Here is an 18,027-nt window from a genome sequence, read left to right as displayed (position 1 = left end):
GCACTGATGACCTGACCCAGAAGTGGATTTTGAACAATTCGATTATTTTGGGGAAATTTATGAATGTGACAATGAAGAAGAGTTCAATTTACCTTCCAAATTATTGAGCATGGTAGAAAGAGAAGACAAACAAATATTACCACATGAAGATAAATAGAAGTCTTGAATATAGGTACCGAAGAGGAGTGAAAAGAGGTCAAAATCCGCACAACTCTTTTGGCGGAAGCAAGACAAAACTTCATAGACTTACTTCGAGAATTCAATGATGTGTTTACATGGTCGTATCAGGATATGCCTGGACTAATTACAAATATGTTAGTCCAAAAAGTTCCTATCAAGCCAGAATACAAAACAGTACAACAAAAGCTAAGGAGAATGAGACCTGAATGCTCTTTAAAATCGTAGATGAGGTCAAGAAGTAGTTTGATGCGAATTTCCTTCAAGTGGCCAAGTATTCGGAGTGGGTGGCTAACATAGTACCATTTCTAAAGAAATACGGGAAAGTACACGTATGTGTTGACTACCGAGACCTTAACAAGGCAAGTCCTAAAGATAACTTTTCTCTACCACACATAGACACTTTGGTGGAAAATACAACAATAAATGTTTTCTTCTCATTCATGGATGGATTCTCAGGATATAACCAGATTAAGGTGCATCATGAGGACATGGAAAAGACCATATTCATCACAATGTGAGGAACTTTATACTACAAGGTGATGCAATTCAGATTAAAGAATGTTGGGGCAACATATCAAAGAGTCAGGGTGACCTTGTTTCATGACATGATACACAAAGAAATCGAAGTTTATGTTGACGACATGATTATCAAGGCACAAACCAAAAATGAACATGTCAAGAATCTTAGAAAATTGATCCAGATAAAGTCAAATTCATCTAGAATTTACTTCCCTCATAAAAACAGAAAGAGGTACGAGGTTTTCTAGGCAGGTTAAATTACATAGCGCAGTTCATATCTTAACTAATCGACAAGTGTGACCCAATTTTTTGCCTTCTTCAAAAAAACAACTCTGGAACATGGGATGAGGATTGCCAGATTGCATTCGAGAAAATAAAAGAGTACTTATCCCGCACTCCTATCTTAATGTCCCCCATCTCGAGCAAACCTCTATGCTTATATTTATCCATATTCAAGAATTCAATAGGGTGTGTCCTGGGTCAACATGATGAATACGGGAGGAAGGAAGAGCCATTTACTACCTGAGCAAAAAGTTCAATGATTGCAAGGTCAGATATCCTCCCATCGAAAAGGTTTGATGTGTTTTAGTCTGGGCTATACGTAGACTCAGATAATACATGTTGTACCACACCACTTGGTTGATTTCCAAGTTAGACCCATTAAAGTATATGATGAGTGTACCTGCTCTGTCTAGAAGGTTAGACTGATGGTAGATGTTGTTAGCCGAATTTAACATTGAGTACGTGAGCCAAAAAGTTATAAAGGGAAGTGTCATATCAGATTTCCTGACAAGTAGAACTACTGAAAATTACGAGCCACTGGACTTCGACTTCCCATATGAAGACTTGATGGCCATATCCTTAGAAGAAACAAGTACTTCCATGTGTGATTCTTGGAAAATGTATTTTGATGGTGCATCAAATGCATTAGGACACGGCATTGGGGCTATATTGGTCTCCCCTGAAGGAAATCATTACCCATTCACTAGCAAACTGAATTTTGATTGCACCAACAAGATGAAAGAGTATAAGGCTTGTGTTTTGGAATTCGAGCTGCTATGGGACAAAATATAAAAACCTTGTGGGTATATGAAGATTCGACCTTAGTTATCTATCAGCTCCGCGGAGAATGGGAGATGAAGGACGTAAAGCTAGTGGAGTACCAAAAGCTAATATTGGATCTACTCAAATAATTTGATGAAGTCACTTTTTATTACGTGCATAGAGAAAAGAATCAAATGGCTGATGCTTTAGCTACGTTGGCAGCTGCATTCAAGGCTGGTGGGGAGTCTGACATGTTGCCAATTGACATGCATATAATACAGTTCAACCTAGCCTCACTTGGATGGATGGTGAAGTCAAGGTTGTACCTTTGATTGTTTCAATCTAGGAAAGCAACAAGTATCCTGAACAAACAAGAAAGCTAAAAAAATGGTTAAATGAAAGTAATGAAATGGAAAGATAAATATGGCAGCGGAAAATATAGATAAGTTGGTGATATGTTTAAAGGAAATGATGAAGTATGGGAATGGAAGTAGAATGAAGGTGATGGAGATGAATATGAAAAGTAGTATCTCAAAGAAGACTCAAAGAAGAACCAATGTTAAAGAACAAAGACCCAGACTTTATATTGCTTCTTTAAGGGATGGTAAACAAGGACTTTGACCCACTATCTATAAAGAGATAGGAACCAGAAGTATCAGGGTGACATAGATAGGGGTGACGCCACAAGCATAAGCTTGATAAGTCGATAAAGTTCACTTAAGAACTAAACAGAGAAACTCTCAGAAATATTTGATTAAACAAAGTGAATTAGCCCCTTTTACAAGTGAATGGAAAGCTATTTATAGGCCTAAGAGTGCATGGTGTGAATACAAAACATTTAATGAGTGAACCTTCATGGATGAGTGTTCATACTTTAAGTAGATACAAAGCATGGCTTAGGTGAATGAATTTTGATGAATGGATATTCATCTTTTAATGGAATACATCCTTTGGCCGAATTCATCCCACCTTGTGTGAACTTGTTGATTTGTATTCTATGGATGAATGTTCATGAATGTATCTTGGCTGAAATTCTTCCCCCCTAGTGTGAACATGACTATTTGGCTTCTTGCATGAATGGATGAATTTAAAAGCCTTTGAATGAATCCTTGCACCTCCTCACAAATGTTCTGATTCATTTTAATATTCTTTTCTCGTCCATGCATGTCTTCATTAATTCCTCACACGCATAAGTCTTTTGAAGGAGATGAATGGTTGCAAATCCCGTATTAATTTCCAGCTTGCACTGTCTTCAGTAATCTGGGCATAGATCAACCTCCCAATATCAAATTGATGTGATTCAAAATGCGTTGGAAATATAAGAGATAGGGGATTAAATGTTAAGAAGACTTCATCACCCAAATATGCTTGGAACATGTTCAAAAATGTAAATCAATCTGACTGATGTGAACTGTCCAACCAACTCTTCAATTGCCTTTAGTCTTCTTAGCATCCAATGACCCTAGACAAAATATGTAAACAAATAATTAGATAGGAATTGAGCTATGATAATTATTAATGCATGCTTCCACATATGTTAATAATGCAAATGAGCTAACTATGAATGCATATGCATTGAATGAGTTATATAAAGATGTGAATTAATAAGTCATGCATGAATATCATATATTATACATATAAATGACATCATATAATATTCAAGCAAAAATTAAGAATAAGATAAACATATTCACGTGACATGTAATGCATAAATGAGTAAATAAATAATAAAATAAGGTAAGACTCCCTTAGAATCAACAAGGCAGAACGTCTATGAAGTGATCATGTGTTGAAGAAGTTTGGTACTTGGCATGATTGCATCACATGCAGTCGTATGAGTACCTTCCTCATTGTTACCAAATCGAAGAAATAAAAGGCAATAAGCCCTAGTACCACGATATTATGCAATACATCAAAAACCGAAGTTATCCAGAGGAAGCCACTGAAACTGACAAAAGAACTATTAGAAGAATGGCGGCTGGATCTATTCTTGATGGGGGAGTCCTATACAAGAAAAGTCGTGATCAAATACTACTGAGATGTGTTGATGCTGAAGAGGCAAAGATGATATTGGAAGAGGTACATGATGGAGTTTGCGGAACGCATGCGAATGGGCATAAGATGTCAAGGCAATTTATGAAATGCTAATATTTCTAGTCCATATTGGAAGGCAACTGCATCAATTATACTAGAAGATGTCATAAATGTCAAATCTATGGGGATAAAATTAATGTTCCACCTCAACCTCTTCATGTAATGACAGTGCCATGGTCTTTCTCTATCTGGGGCATGGATGTTATAGGGCAAATTCATCTAAAGGCTTCAATGGTCATTGGTTCATTCTCGTGACAATCGAATATTTCACAAAATGAGTGGAAGCTACATCATATGCCAATGTCACTGGGGCCACTATTTGCAAGTTCTTGAAAAAAGAAATCATATGTCGGCATAGTTTACCCGAAAGAATCATTACTGATAATGCTACAAACTTGAACAATAAGATGGTGGACGCTGCTTGTGAACAATTCAACATAAAGTATCATAATTGTAATGCTTATAAACCAAAGATGAATGGAACAATAGAAGCAGCAAACAAAAACATCAAGAAAATAGTGGAGAAAATAACTAGACATACAAAGATTAGCACGAGAAATTTCCTTTCGCTTTGTTTGCTTACCGAACCTTGGTACAGAGTTCGACTGGGGCAACCCCATTTGCATTGGCATATAGGATAGAGGAAGTATTATCAATTGAGGCAGAGATCCCGTCACTTTGAGTTTTGTCATAAGTCAAACTAGATAATGCAGAATGGATGCAATCCCGATATGATCAAATGAACTTAATAGAAGAAAAGAGGTTGAAAGCCATTTATCATGGACAGCTCTACCAAAAACGAATGATCCAAGCTTACAACAAGAAAGTGCCCCCATGGGTATTCCAAGAAGGAGATCTTGTACTGAAAAAGGTCTGGCCAATACAAAAAGACTACAGAGGAAAATGGATGCCAAATTGGGAAGGACCTTATGCAGTTAAGAAGGCTTTCTCCGGAGGAGCACTGATTTAGACTAAAATGGATGGGCTAGAACTACCAAATCACGTTAATTCGGATATAGTCAAAAAATATTTCGCTTAGAGTGAAACCCGAAAGGGTACCCTAAATTATAAAACAAGGAAAAAAATAAGAAAATAAGGTGGGTCCAAGACGAAAAATCAAAAAGGGCGACTTGAAACCAATGATGAATCCGAATTAAAAACTCGAAAGGGAAATTTAGATAATAATTCAGGAAAGGTCTCGGGTCCAAGCAGTAAAAAGCATCACGACATCCAAGTCTTTCGTAGACTCAGCAATTCGAAAGAACTTTGCACTCTTCGGGACATTGTCACATTTTCGAAGTCCCTTTAATAAAAGTTGTACTTAAAAGTCATCTAACGGTGTATCAGTTTAGAGGAGCATCTTGAATTGAATTTAAATGATTTATTCAGAAGATAATTGCGTGTTACTGTACAAAGATTTTTTTAAAAAGTAGAGATATTCAGAAGCCGATCAAGGCTTATGCACCATACTTGAGATAACTGAAAGGCATTGCCCAAACCAAGACTATAAATGAAATTTTGTACATCGGATTTAAGCATGTTGAAGAATCAAAGATCAAGAATCATAAATTCAAGATTCTAGAATCAAGAGTCATTAAGACTGACAACCAGAGATTGAGAGTTCTCTCTAAATCCTAAAATAACATATTTCACATATGCATTATAGGCACTTATAACAACATTGCATCCATAGCATCACATATATGAGTAATTTTGCAGATTCTTGTTAGAGTAAATTTCAACTTCACAGCGAAAGATATTGAACTCGAAGCGATGCAATTTACAATATTGGATTTCTACTTCACAATTAAGAACATCCAATTCAAAGCTCAACTTCACAGTGAATGAGTCATCTATAATTTCAACTTCACAGCGAAATATATTGAACTCGAAGCGATGCAATTTACAAGATTGGATTTCAACTTCACAATGAAGGACATCCAGTTCAAAGCTTAACTTCACAGGGAATGAACCATCCATGATTTCAACTTCACGAAGAAGGATATCGTGCCCAATGGATTGACTTAGTGTCACAACAAATGAGTCATCTGCAACAACAAGGGTTATTTCCCAGCCTAGTACAACATAACTCAAAGCGAGAAGAGTTATCCATCAACGAGAACTTTCGAGTATGATTCCATTCAGCTCGAGGACGTATTTACCACAAGGTAGCAGAAAAGAACTATTTTCTGGTCAAATTTCCATACCAAGGTCTTTAAACCGAGAAGAAGACCAAGGTTGACTAAGATTGGCAATAAGAAGCCATATTCCGATTCAAATTTCAAATTACGATTTCAACTTCACAATGAAGGATATCATTGTTCAAAGACAACTCCTGGGTCATCCACAATATGACTCAACAACAGAAAGACATCCCCTCATTTTCGATTCCACAGTGGAGGGCAGTTGATAAGAATACAACGACAACCTTAAGTTGAATTTCAAGCTCAAAAGTCAACCATTCTTACAGAAGCAAACTGCTCATAGGCACCGAAAGAAAATTTGTGCCTTTTTTGTCTTTGCCCTATTTTTGTTACACGATAATAGGCAAAGAGGGGCAGTTGTAGTCACTCATTTTCGCCCGGGGTGTTATTTAATATATATATATATATATATTTAAACATTTTGAAAATATATATATTATATATAGTTTTTATATATAATATATAGTTTTTGAAAACATTTTGAAAATATATAAAATATATAATTTTAAAACGTTTTTGAAAATATATCATATGTAAAGGCTTCGAAAATGTTTTTCGAAATATATTTTATATACTTTTTTATTCATTTGTTTGTTTGTTTATTATTTATTTTTATTTAGGTCTAAGTCCAACAAGGGTGTGAGGAAGCCCAATCGGGTAAGTTAGCCTGACCTCGCAAGCAAACCCAGAGGCCCAACAGATTAGGGTTTTGTTACATTTAGCTACAGCGCCGCACAGACAGGAATCGTAGGATCAAAGCACGAACTAATGGTCGAGATTAAAATAAATCGAGGGTAACAAAACCCTAAAGAGATGCATGGCTGCGCCATCAGATCTGGACCGTTGGATATGACCCAATCCAACGGTCAGGCAACCAAAGTCCCAATCAAAGAAGAATTAGTCGACCGAAATTCCCGGGACTGAACCATCCTGAGATGATCGGTCGCACGAACGATTGAACATCCCAAAAATAATGGGAACATCCCGTTGAAGGCGGAAACAAAGCACCGGTGGTGGGGTATAAATACCCCACCAAATCTGTCAAAAAAACAACAACAAGAGGCAGCTAAGCAACAGAAATACAACGAAAAAATCGAGCATCACCGGAGCATCAAGCAACCATAACCAACAAAACCCAATCAAACACCATAACTAGCAAAAAAAATTGAAACAACAACACAAACCACTCGCAAAATTGCAAGCAAATCAAAAAGGAACTCAAAGTTATTGTCGATCTGGCGTCGGAAGAAGAATGGTCGCCAAAAAAAAGAAAAGTTTTGCCGAAAAAGGTAAAACTCGAGAGTTTTACTTTTAGATCTACGTTGTTGTGGTGGTTTTTAGGCGATTTGGGGTTTGATTTTGGTCTTGATATGTCGAGAGGAATTTTTTGGGGGTGATTTTAAATTTTCCTGCCACCAGAGGCGGCGGCCGGGGGGTGATTAGCGGCGGTCGGCGACAGATGGTTTCATCGGAGGTTGGTCGATATTCAATTGGTAGGGAGAGTGTTGGAGAGAATTTTGAGAAAGGAAGGGAGAGTAATTTTGAGGGAAATGAGAAAATGATATGGGAATTGGGGGGAGTAAGCCTTTATATACCAGGGACCTTTGTGTAATTAAAGGATTTTTAAATCCTTTCCGCCGTGCCCCTTGTTTTGATGCGTATTCCAGTTTGGTCACCTGCTATAAATTGGCCTTGAAATTTTAAATTAATTCAATTTAGTCCTTATTTATTTTTCATAATCTTTGTAATTTAATCCTCTGACTTTGACTTTTCTCTTTGCATATTTCGATTAATTGAATTTGGTCCTTCATATTTTTTGTTTTAAACCCTTTTAATTTAAATTTTCTTTCACTTCTTTTATTTATTCAATTTTATTTAATTTTACTTTATTTTTTTCTCTTTAATATTTTATTTCAACTCTAATACTAACCTTTTTATTTTATCTTATTTTATTCTATCCTTTAACTCTTTTAACGTTGTTTAGGAATGATTTTAATCGATCAAAGGTAAGTAATTCGAATCGAGTTTTTTAATTTTAATTTTCGTAGTTAAAACAACTGAGAAATTAAAACGGTACCGAAAGGGCAGTTCAAGGGTGATAATCTTTCATTGATTGTAACCGACTCCCGAATCCGACACATTTCTGGTAAAACTCAGATTAGGTAAGATGGTATCCAATCATCCAAATTTTTTACAAAAAATAAATAAATGATCGGTGGCGGCTCCAACTTTTTTTATTCAAGTCGAATATCAATTTCGAGCCCACCCGAAAGACGGTTGCGACAAACATGCTGTTATATTCCGCACCTAGTCTTCAGTAAAGTAACTTAAATGTTCAAGGTGAGAGGATATATAACATGAAACCTCCTAGTTTGCCTAATTCGATAAGGTAAATATGAAGTTTTGTTGATTTCCATTTCTATAATCTTTTGATTGTTTCAACTGTTAATTTTTCTATAGTGTCCTTGTCCGATGGATGGTTTTGTTGAACTATCTGGGCTTTCAATTTGGATAAGGATTCTGCCCTGATGGTTTTATCTGGGTGCTTAGTGGAGTTGAATCTAGCATTTGGATGTCATGTATACCTTTTAGCTTTAGTTCTCATAGGAGTTGTTGGAGGGAAATTTATTAGACTAATTTACAAGATTGCATGATGACGACTTATTCCAAAAGAGGGCTATTACTAGCACTGTTCTCTTTGTACTCAAACTCACACATCACTGATGTTCTACCTTTAGTAGGCCGAACTCAGTCATGATGCGAAAGAAAACTGATGGTGGCATGAAGAAAAGGTATTCTATGGCATATCATATTGTTCTCCCTCTCTTTGCAAATCTTAGATCTGCCTGATTTAAACTGGAACTTCTTCAAATTGTTGGCAGGGATAATGATTTACACCGGTTACTTTTTATGCCAAATGGGCTTCCAGATGGAGCAAAATTAACCTACTTTATCTAAGGACAGGTGCAATATTTTATTGGATACAATATGGTTGATTAGCATCAATTTATTCCTAGTAGTGGTGCTAACCAGACCTCTAAATGTGTTTTTCAGAAGTTACTGAAGGGCTACAAGCAGGGAAATGGTATAGCATGTTGCTGTTGTGAGAGAGAGGTGCATTTCTAATTCATCAACAATGTTATGCTAGACTACCTCTCTCATCAATGATTTTTGTTATTTATTTATTTATTTGGCGTGAGTCCTTTATCAAGTTTCTTTCTTTACACAGGTATCGGCACATATATACATCTAATGGATTGACGCTTCATGATATAGCTTTGTCATTAGCAAATGGGCAGTGTGTTACAACTGGTTCCAGTGATGATACATGTGCAGTGTGTGGAGATGCTGGAGATCTGCTTCTCTGTTCTGAATGCCCTCAGGCTTTCCATCCAAGTCAGTAATTTATTTTATTTTTAGGTGTTTCGTTTATTTTTTTGTTTAGATAGGGCCTTTATTTATTGTTGGTGTGGCAAAAATTCAATTGAGTGGCCAGCATCAAATGATCTTCATGTGACCAATTCATTAACTAGATGTAGCATGTGGTTCAGCGTTTGGAACTCTAGTTACGTTTATGCTTTCATGCCAATGATGATCATGACTGTCTTTGTACAAATTATTTTCATAAGATAAATGGCTGATGTGAATCTCTTCACATGTTACATTTTGCATCATTTTAGCTGTAAAATACATTTGGTACTGTTATTTTTACTGGATTTTCTTTTTGGTGTAAAGTTTTCTTTCATCATTAATACTATTGATTTTTTTTTTTTTTTGCAGCTTGTTTGAACCTGGAGCACCTTCCTGAAGGTGAATGGCATTGTGCAAATTGTGCAAATTGTGCAGATGAACATGCGGTCATATCAATCGCATTGCATAAGAAAGAAATTATTTTCCGGTCAAATTTTCACACACATGTCTTTAAATCGAGAAGAAGACCAAGGTCGACCAAGATTGGTAACAAAGAGACACTTTTTGATTTACCTACGATTTCGACTTCACAACGAAGGATATCGTATCCAAGACTGACTAAACTTTACGACGAATAAGTCATCTGTGACACAACAATGAAAAATCTGTTTCATTCAGGTCAAATTTCAACTTCACAACAAAGTATATTTGGCTAGAAGACAATCCAGGAGCTACTTCCCAATACTTTGAGTTCAACTCAACTTCACAACGAATGAGTCACCCACGATTTCAACTTCACGAATAAGGATATCGTGCCCAATTAATCGACTTAGTGTCACAACAAACACTATCAAGTCTCAGATCAAAGAGAACCGAACAAAAACTTGTTGTATTTTTCATATTTGCCTTATTCTTGTTAACACAAAAATGTGTAAAGAGATACAGCTGTAGACACCCGTTTTTATCTAGGTTTAAAAAATATTATTATTGATTTATTTATTTATTATTATTATTATTATTATCTTTATTATTATTTTTGCAGGTTTTTTAACTCATATTTCCATTGATTATTTCTCACTCACTCAAACACTACCCAACAATAATTACTACCATGCTGTTACTGAAAGAGTCCCTCTTCTACTAGGAGGACTCTATCACTACTATATCTTTAAAAAAATAACTAGAAAAAACCACCCTTCCCACAAAATCAGGTTCTACTACAACTCAACCTCCTCTAAATCTCCAGAAATCCAGTGTTTGGTTTCCATCGGATTCTTCCCTCGCATGACGCTATTTAAACCCCTCACCATACCAAGGAAGAGGAGAAAATGGTTCCAACGGGTGGGTGAAAGAGCTCAATGCGAACCACCACAAATTATTTGACGCCATTGAATCCGACATTACCAAATGAAGCAGCTCATCATATTCCCCACATCTCCAAAACTTCATCTTAAGTCAAAGGTTTCGAACGCCCAAAAAGGAAACTCTGTTCGCCGAAAGCTTTCCCCTTTCCACTTCACAGATTGTCAACCATGCAATTTGCAAACCAAGAAATTAAGTTGATTGCTAAAACAAAGATTTGAAGAAGGCATTAGATTTCAGTTTGTATCGGTTCGAGTTTTTTTGTTTGGTTATCGCGAAGCCCGGAGCAGAGGAGTAGAAGCTGGGGATTGAAAAAACAGTGGTTGTGATAATGGAAGAAGAAGAAAAAGAACACCCATATGCATTTCACGTGTCCAATCCATACCTTTTATTTTTATTTTTCATATTTCTTTAATATCAAACTAACCCTTAAAACTTTGTTTTTTTAATGAATTACACACGTGGAGTCTTCAAGGTATCAGGAATATGTGCTTTTTTAGCTAGGGGTTAATTATTGTTTAAGTCCTCCATGTTCTTGCTTATTTCATTTTATTATAATTTTTATTTATTTATTTATTATTTTATTATTTATTTTCTTCCTCACTTTAATTTCATTTTTTCTTTCCTCTTTTAACGTCTTTTATATTTTTTTCTTTTTATATTTTTTACTTTATTATTTTATAAATTTTCTTTATTTGTTTATTTTATTTTTTTCTTTTTACTAAATTTATTTATCTTTATTTATCTATTTTTATTTTTATTGTTATTATTATATTAACGTTTTTCCTTTCTTTTTTCATATTTATTTTTATTTTATTTTTTTCTAACATATTTTTTCAGTAGTAATTCAAATAGATTAAATGTAAGCAATTCAAATCGAATGTTTTAAATTTCAATTTAAATTGTTAATTTTCATAATTAAAGACAATCGAAAAATTAAGTGATATCGAAAGGGCAATACAAGGGTGTTAATCCTTCTTTGGGTGTAACCGACTCTCGAACCCGACACATTTCTGGTAGAACGCAGATCATGTAAAATGGTGTCCGATCTACTTAAATATAGTTTTTAAATGATCGGTGGTGACTCTAACACACTTTATTTTAAGTCGAAACTCAATTCCGATCTCAACCGAAAGAAGACTGTGACATTAATGAAATTGAATAATTAATGGGTTCTCTTTTGTTTGACATTAATGTGACACTTGTTTTTTTAATTCGTGAAAAAATGTTCTAATAATTACCCTTGAAGGGTGATCATCGGAAAAGGACAGGCGACATGGGATTATGAGACTTCCAATCCTTTAATACAACACTTCGTTAAACAAGCAATGTACGTTGGCATGGACCTGCGGACACGAAGGGCTCATATTTCTCTCTGAAGGCATTATTTTTTTTTAAGGAAGAATAACTTATATTCCAATAGCATCATCAATGATAAGTTATTTAATATAATCAGGTTCATCAAAAAAAAAATTAAATTAGATTGTGATTTGATAAAGCATAATGTACTAACGTGTGAGCAACTCTATTAGCCTCCCTACTTACGTAGGACACCTCTCAAGGCATTCATTAGAACATTGATGACCCTTTTAGTTCGTAAGACTAATGCTAATGATGTTCTTGTATCTATCAACTACATGATGATTATTAGAGTTACTTTTGTAGCTTACTCTTTCGTTGATGTTATTTTGATGTCATCATATTTATTTATTACAAGATGAATATTTTATAATTATTGATAATTTTTAAATATTTTATAATTATTGATAATTTTTAAATATTTTATTACTTTATATTTGTCTTCAATTACATATCATAAAAACTTACGCTATTATTATATTTATATTATACTATAATTAATTAAATTTTGATAAATACTTTATTACACTTTATAAATCTTTGACTCCTCTTAAAAAAGTCTTTAATTGGATTTTTAATATAAATTTTTTATATGCAAATACTATTTTCCATTACTTTTTATACAGAAAAAAATATACTACATTAAAATTAAATATTCAATAAATAAAATCTAATAAATATTAAGTTACACTCCCATATTTATATTGGATTACTATTTAATACGCAATGTTCTGTTCAAATCAAGAGCATAATAATAATAATAATACTTTATCAAAAAAAAAAAAGTTGTTCGTTTCAACATCTAAAACTCTTAACCCTAATATAGGTCCGTTGCTTATCTTTCTAACCATCGTCTGCTCCACCTCTTATTTGCCTCCATTCCGATGGCTTTAATTTCCCGGTTCCGCCGCGTCTTAACCGGAACCTCTTCTATCTGCTCTCAGTTCTCTTCGATTCGTCTGAATTCGACTCTCACTTCCCCCAAGCTTTTCATTAGCGGTATTCTCTCATTTCCTTTACCTTTCTTTTCTAAGGTTTTTCCATAGAAGTGATTAATTTCATTTCCATTTCTTAATTTTTTTAATTCAGAATCATTTGTCAATTGGGTCTTGAATAAAGCTAGAAATTTAGATAAAATTTGGGGGAAATTGATTTACTTATCCTAAATAAATGTAATGCATTAATAAGATTCAAAACTTGGAGAAATTTCTTCCTTTTTTCTATTAAATTAAACATAAAGCATACATTTATAGGATTTGCCATTTACTAGTATGACTTCAATCAGTCATCAGTAGTGTTGCACGTTAAAATGATGATGGATTTATTGGAAAGAATCCATGAAAATGTATTGATTGGGTGTCAACCCGAATTTATGGGGCTAATCGAGCTTTAAAGTCATAAACTTTATTATTCAAAACCCAAGTGCCCTTTTTTCCTTCTTAGCTACTTAGTTATGCCATGAAAAATTTAGTATTTCCCTATTTTCAGAACCTTACATAGCGGGTTTAGTATCTTTATTCCAAACTGAGAATATAGCATCCGTGTTAGGATCAGTTGGATTGAGTTCATATCTAGATTCTAGTGAAACCTAGTCTAAAATCTTTGGTGTGCCCAAGTGTATTGCCATAATGTCATTACATTTTGAGCTAATATGGATTGGATTAGTTGGGTTAAGGCAGCATCTCGTGGATGCGTGGCAAACAACTTGAGGTACCATGAAGTTCAATGCTATTATCCTATGATTGATTGGCATTAAAATGAGAATTTTTCGGACGAATGGAAAGGACTTTGTGCCAAATTCTACATTAATAGCTGTAGGATTGTTACTGGCTTAGAATAGCTTTCTAATAGTTGTAGGATTGTGACTAGCTTAGAATAGCTTTCTTTCGTTCCGTGAGCTGTCTTTTTGTTTTATTGTTTTACATTATGCTCAAGTTACGAAGGAAAAAGATATTAAGTATGTATTATGTTGAACCTAGTCAAAATTTTGGGTTAGATGAAGAATGGATGAATAGCATTGGTAATGGTGTGGCAGAAAGATACGCATGTGATAAGATACATATTCTCACATAAGTAGTTGAAAATGAAAGGTTGCATTATTAAGCATAAAGGTCCTTTTGTCCTCACATTTTTTCCTTTTTCACTTAACCCGGGATCGTATCTAGGTTCAACCTATCTTTTTCTTTGAGAACTTGGGTGCCCCTTGTTTTATAAAGTAGAAGTGTAGAATACAGTATAAATAATAAAGAGGGCATTTGCTATTACAAAACAAGAACTAAGAGAGTGTATGCTAGGTGCCCACTAGAGTTCCCCCAGGCACTTCAGTTTATTTCTAGAGTTTCAGAATCTCTTTGCCATTTACTGAAGTGTTTGGGGGAACTCCTGTTGCCATTTGAGTCGGTAATATTGCAAATGAGAAGAACATTGTGTTTTTGCTGATGGATATTTGTAATAACTTTTAACATTTCCTGTTAATCATAGTTTGCTGAAACTTTCTGAATCATAACCACCCCTTTTCTTGGCATGTCTAACAGGTCTCTCAAGAGAAACAACAGATGAACAATTCCAAGAGGCATTTAACCCATTTGGCCATATCGTCGAAGGTTTAATTTAACTATTATTGTTTTTCTTTCGTCTTTAGAGTTAAGTTTTTATGTTACATTCAAATTATGTTTCAGCCAAAGTCATAAGAGATAGAGCCATCGGAAGGTCAAAAGGGTTCGGTTTTGTTACATATGTGTCCATTGAAGAGGCTGAGAAGGCTCGAGAAGAAATGAATGCCAAGTTCTTGCATGGATGGGTTATTTTCGTAGACCCTGCCAAACCAAGGGAATACAGAGCTCCACCGAGATCAGAATCCGGGCCTTCTGAAATTGGTTTCAGAACAAACAAAACCGTCGGATGGTGCGGATATAATTAATTCAGCTTAAAATAAATGGAGCCATTGTTGGGTTTATTTGAAAAAGCTACAAGTTTTTCATATGCTACCTATAATTTTTGCAGAAGATAGAAGGTGTTGAATCTATGATTATTCTTCATGGTTAAACCTGTTAACTTATGTTCCTTAAAACTCAATTTATTTGTCTTAGTGGACCTTTTATTGTAGTATTAAAGCTCAATATTTACACCTTTGCATTCTTTTCATAGTTTTAAATGCAATAATATATGCTTTTGCTCTGCCTTGAGTTTTTTAATCTGATTTTTATTTGTGTTTTTCCTTTGTGTGTTGGTATATTTTTTGTTAGTTTGGCTGTCATATTAGTTCTCGTTGTGTTACACTTTAATATTGGTTTTATTTTGATGTACCATTTTGAATTGATGAGTATTTTCTAAATATCATAAAAAATGTTATTGCAAATATGCAAATACATTTCAATTATATTCATATTGCTGATAATTACAGAAAAGAAATCATGGTTTTCGGGTACAGAAAAGACATTCAAAGCTTTACTTGAAGAGAGAGACGGTCAAAACGAAGTTATTATTGGTCTCTGCTACATTACCAGCAAGAACATCTTGGTCGTGCCGCTTTGTAGACAAATTCCTCACCCATACGCAAGTCCGAGAGCACAAAAACAGGTAGGCTAAAACCATCTTTCTTTGCAACAGACTATACCTGAGGCCTTTTAATGCAATCCCTCTTTATGCATCCTCCTGTAGTCTTTTAAATGTTATCTTCTCACAGAAAGATTACGACGATAAGTTATTAACTTACAAAAGTTGAGTATCTATGATCTGTCCACTAATCAAATACAAACTCCACCTACGAAATTAACCAACTTGTATATTGGCTAAACCACAAACAAAACATAGGCACTAGAATTGGTATCCTATATAATTAAACCTTGCAATTGTTCACCAATGATTTGTTGGTACAAATGGTTGAGATTCAAAAATTTGAGCTTGTAAGGCCAAATTTGAATCCTACCACCTTTACTCTTGGTAGACAATCTATAAATTCCTATGTAAGTCATAATTGGGTCTTGGTATGTTTTGACCCTAAACTGGGGAGCCACCCTTACCTAAACTTTAATGTGCCAAAAAAAATAAAAAAATAAAACAAAACAAAACCATGCGATTGTTCAACTATTACTTCACATTTCAACGCTTTTTAACAATAGACACAAAACGCAGCTCAACTCAACCGAGTAAGCTATTTTCCTTTGAGAACATTTTAAAAGAAGTAAATTGAAGCTCATATATGGAATCTCGTTAGTTTACTAACATGAGTTAATGCTCCAGCAAAAACTTGTGTGTAAATGTGATGCGTAAACTGTGCAAGTATACACATCGATCAAGTAATAATAGTGGATGAGTGAGATCGTTTTCACATGGATTAAAGAGAAGGTAAGATAAGTAAATGCACTCAAACTGTAAACAAAAGTATTGTGATTAAAGTGATATGAACAGTGTAACAAATGCTGTAGCAAAAATGATGAGAACTGATATTCACAAGATAAACCAACAAAATCTCACACGTGTTGAATACTCAAGAAGAAAAAAAGGCTGAGTTTTCTATAGATTCCTATGCTTTGCCCTAAGAGATGTCTGGTAACCTACCATTAATACGACGCTCAACAAAGTTTACAAAGTTGTTTTTCCACTATCTCTTGTAAGAAACTACAAATAAAATGATAAAACAATACATTTATTCGTGAACACTAGAAACTTACTATCTAAAAAGCCCTACTCATTTTAGTTGTTGAAACTTTACCTTATCTCTAAGGTGAATGGGTTAAGCTTCACAGCTCAATCTTATTGTTCACGTAGATCTAACTTTATCGAGTATTAAGCATCTAACTAGGTTTTGGACATCTCTCGAAAACTCTTACAAACCTAAACTAGTAAAACAATGAACAAAACATGTATTAACAAAAAAAATGACAAGACATTCATTTAAGCAAAATCATCATCATCCATAATAAACCCAAGCCAAGCTAAATCAGTTCATGGTTAAATCATCATTATCCATAATAAACCCAAGCCAAGCTAAATTAGTTCATGGTTGGGCAAGAAACATCCATAGTTAAATATTCAAGAAACATCCCAAAGAAATGGTAAATAACATAAGAGAATAAACAAAGATAAAGAAAATTCTTGTGCTGGCTAGAGTTGAGTTGAGCCTAGCAAGCATCTCTTAAAGACAACTTGACATCCCTTTAAATATTCAATAATGGGAGCCGTCCCACAAAGAAGGAGAGAAAAAAGAGTTCTCTAGTTTATCTCATTAAATTTCAGCTTGCCTTTAATGTGGATTCCTTTTCTTTATATAGTTGGGGATCTTAGGATTTTGTGCCCTCACTTTTTTGTTGTGTCCTAGGGAAATATTTCCTTCATGTGTAAGGAATACAATTGGCAAAGGAGAACATGTGCAAACTCAAAATATTTCTCTTTTGTCTTTTAGCTCCCAAATATGTTATCAACAATTTGCTCGCTCATTGCCTATGAAAATGCCATGACAATATACAATTTCACATTTTCCTTGTAAAACTGAACAAATCACTGCCAAACAACTACCTTTCCCTCATCAACGTATTATTTAATGGATAATTAAAACTCACATGAAAACTCCACTAATGTATGATTAATGCAACTATATGCAACTAAATGAGCTTGAAACCAAACAATAATCCAAGTAAAAAGACATGAAATATACCATTTTTATGGGGTTAACACATCCCTAAACTTAGGTATTGATTGTCCTCAAACAATGACAACTAAATAAAAAATTGCTATGGAAACAGTCATCTCAAGACATGTCATGGAAAATTTTCAGTCCTCAGAACAATAAGAACAAATGCACAAAGTAAATGAAGAACACAATCGAATAACACACTCTCAAACCTAAGAGGTG

At 34.4% G+C, this 18,027-nt stretch overlaps 1 protein-coding gene and 1 long non-coding RNA gene across 2 annotated transcripts; both read left to right on the top strand.

The window, feature by feature from the left end:
* The first annotated feature begins 8,388 nt into the window (after nucleotides 1-8,388).
* On the top strand, nucleotides 8,389-8,983 carry LOC120154089. Its single transcript, XR_005518851.1, has 3 exons — nucleotides 8,389-8,430; nucleotides 8,783-8,833; nucleotides 8,924-8,983. It is a non-coding gene; the product is annotated as an uncharacterized LOC120154089 (long non-coding RNA).
* Nucleotides 8,984-12,982: 3,999 nt separating this feature from the next.
* On the top strand, nucleotides 12,983-15,211 carry LOC120153025 (organelle RRM domain-containing protein 2, mitochondrial-like). The gene is made up of 3 exons (XM_039165057.1): nucleotides 12,983-13,172; nucleotides 14,708-14,776; nucleotides 14,852-15,211. The coding sequence occupies exons 1-3, from the start codon at nucleotides 13,058-13,060 to the stop codon at nucleotides 15,091-15,093; spliced, it is 426 nt and encodes a 141-aa protein (XP_039020988.1). The 5' UTR covers nucleotides 12,983-13,057; the 3' UTR covers nucleotides 15,094-15,211.
* The last annotated feature ends 2,816 nt before the right edge of the window (nucleotides 15,212-18,027 follow it).

Source organism: Hibiscus syriacus, unplaced genomic scaffold, assembly GCF_006381635.1.
Source record: "Hibiscus syriacus cultivar Baekdansim isolate YM2019G1 unplaced genomic scaffold, ASM638163v2 tig00002840_pilon, whole genome shotgun sequence".
NCBI classification, from domain to species: Eukaryota; Viridiplantae; Streptophyta; class Magnoliopsida; order Malvales; family Malvaceae; genus Hibiscus; species Hibiscus syriacus.
Note: the sequence above shows the minus strand (reverse complement) of the source record. Positions and strands in the feature narration are given on the sequence as shown.

Excerpts from the sequence above, each read along its gene's own strand:
- LOC120153025 (XM_039165057.1), top strand. The coding sequence starts at position 13,058 with ATGGCTTTAATTTCCCGGTTCCGCCGCGTCTTAACCGGAACCTCTTCT. Across the intron at positions 13,173-14,707 it reads CCCCAAGCTTTTCATTAGCG|GTCTCTCAAGAGAAACAACA; the intron begins GTATTCTCTCAT and ends CATGTCTAACAG. Across the intron at positions 14,777-14,851 it reads ATTTGGCCATATCGTCGAAG|CCAAAGTCATAAGAGATAGA; the intron begins GTTTAATTTAAC and ends ATTATGTTTCAG.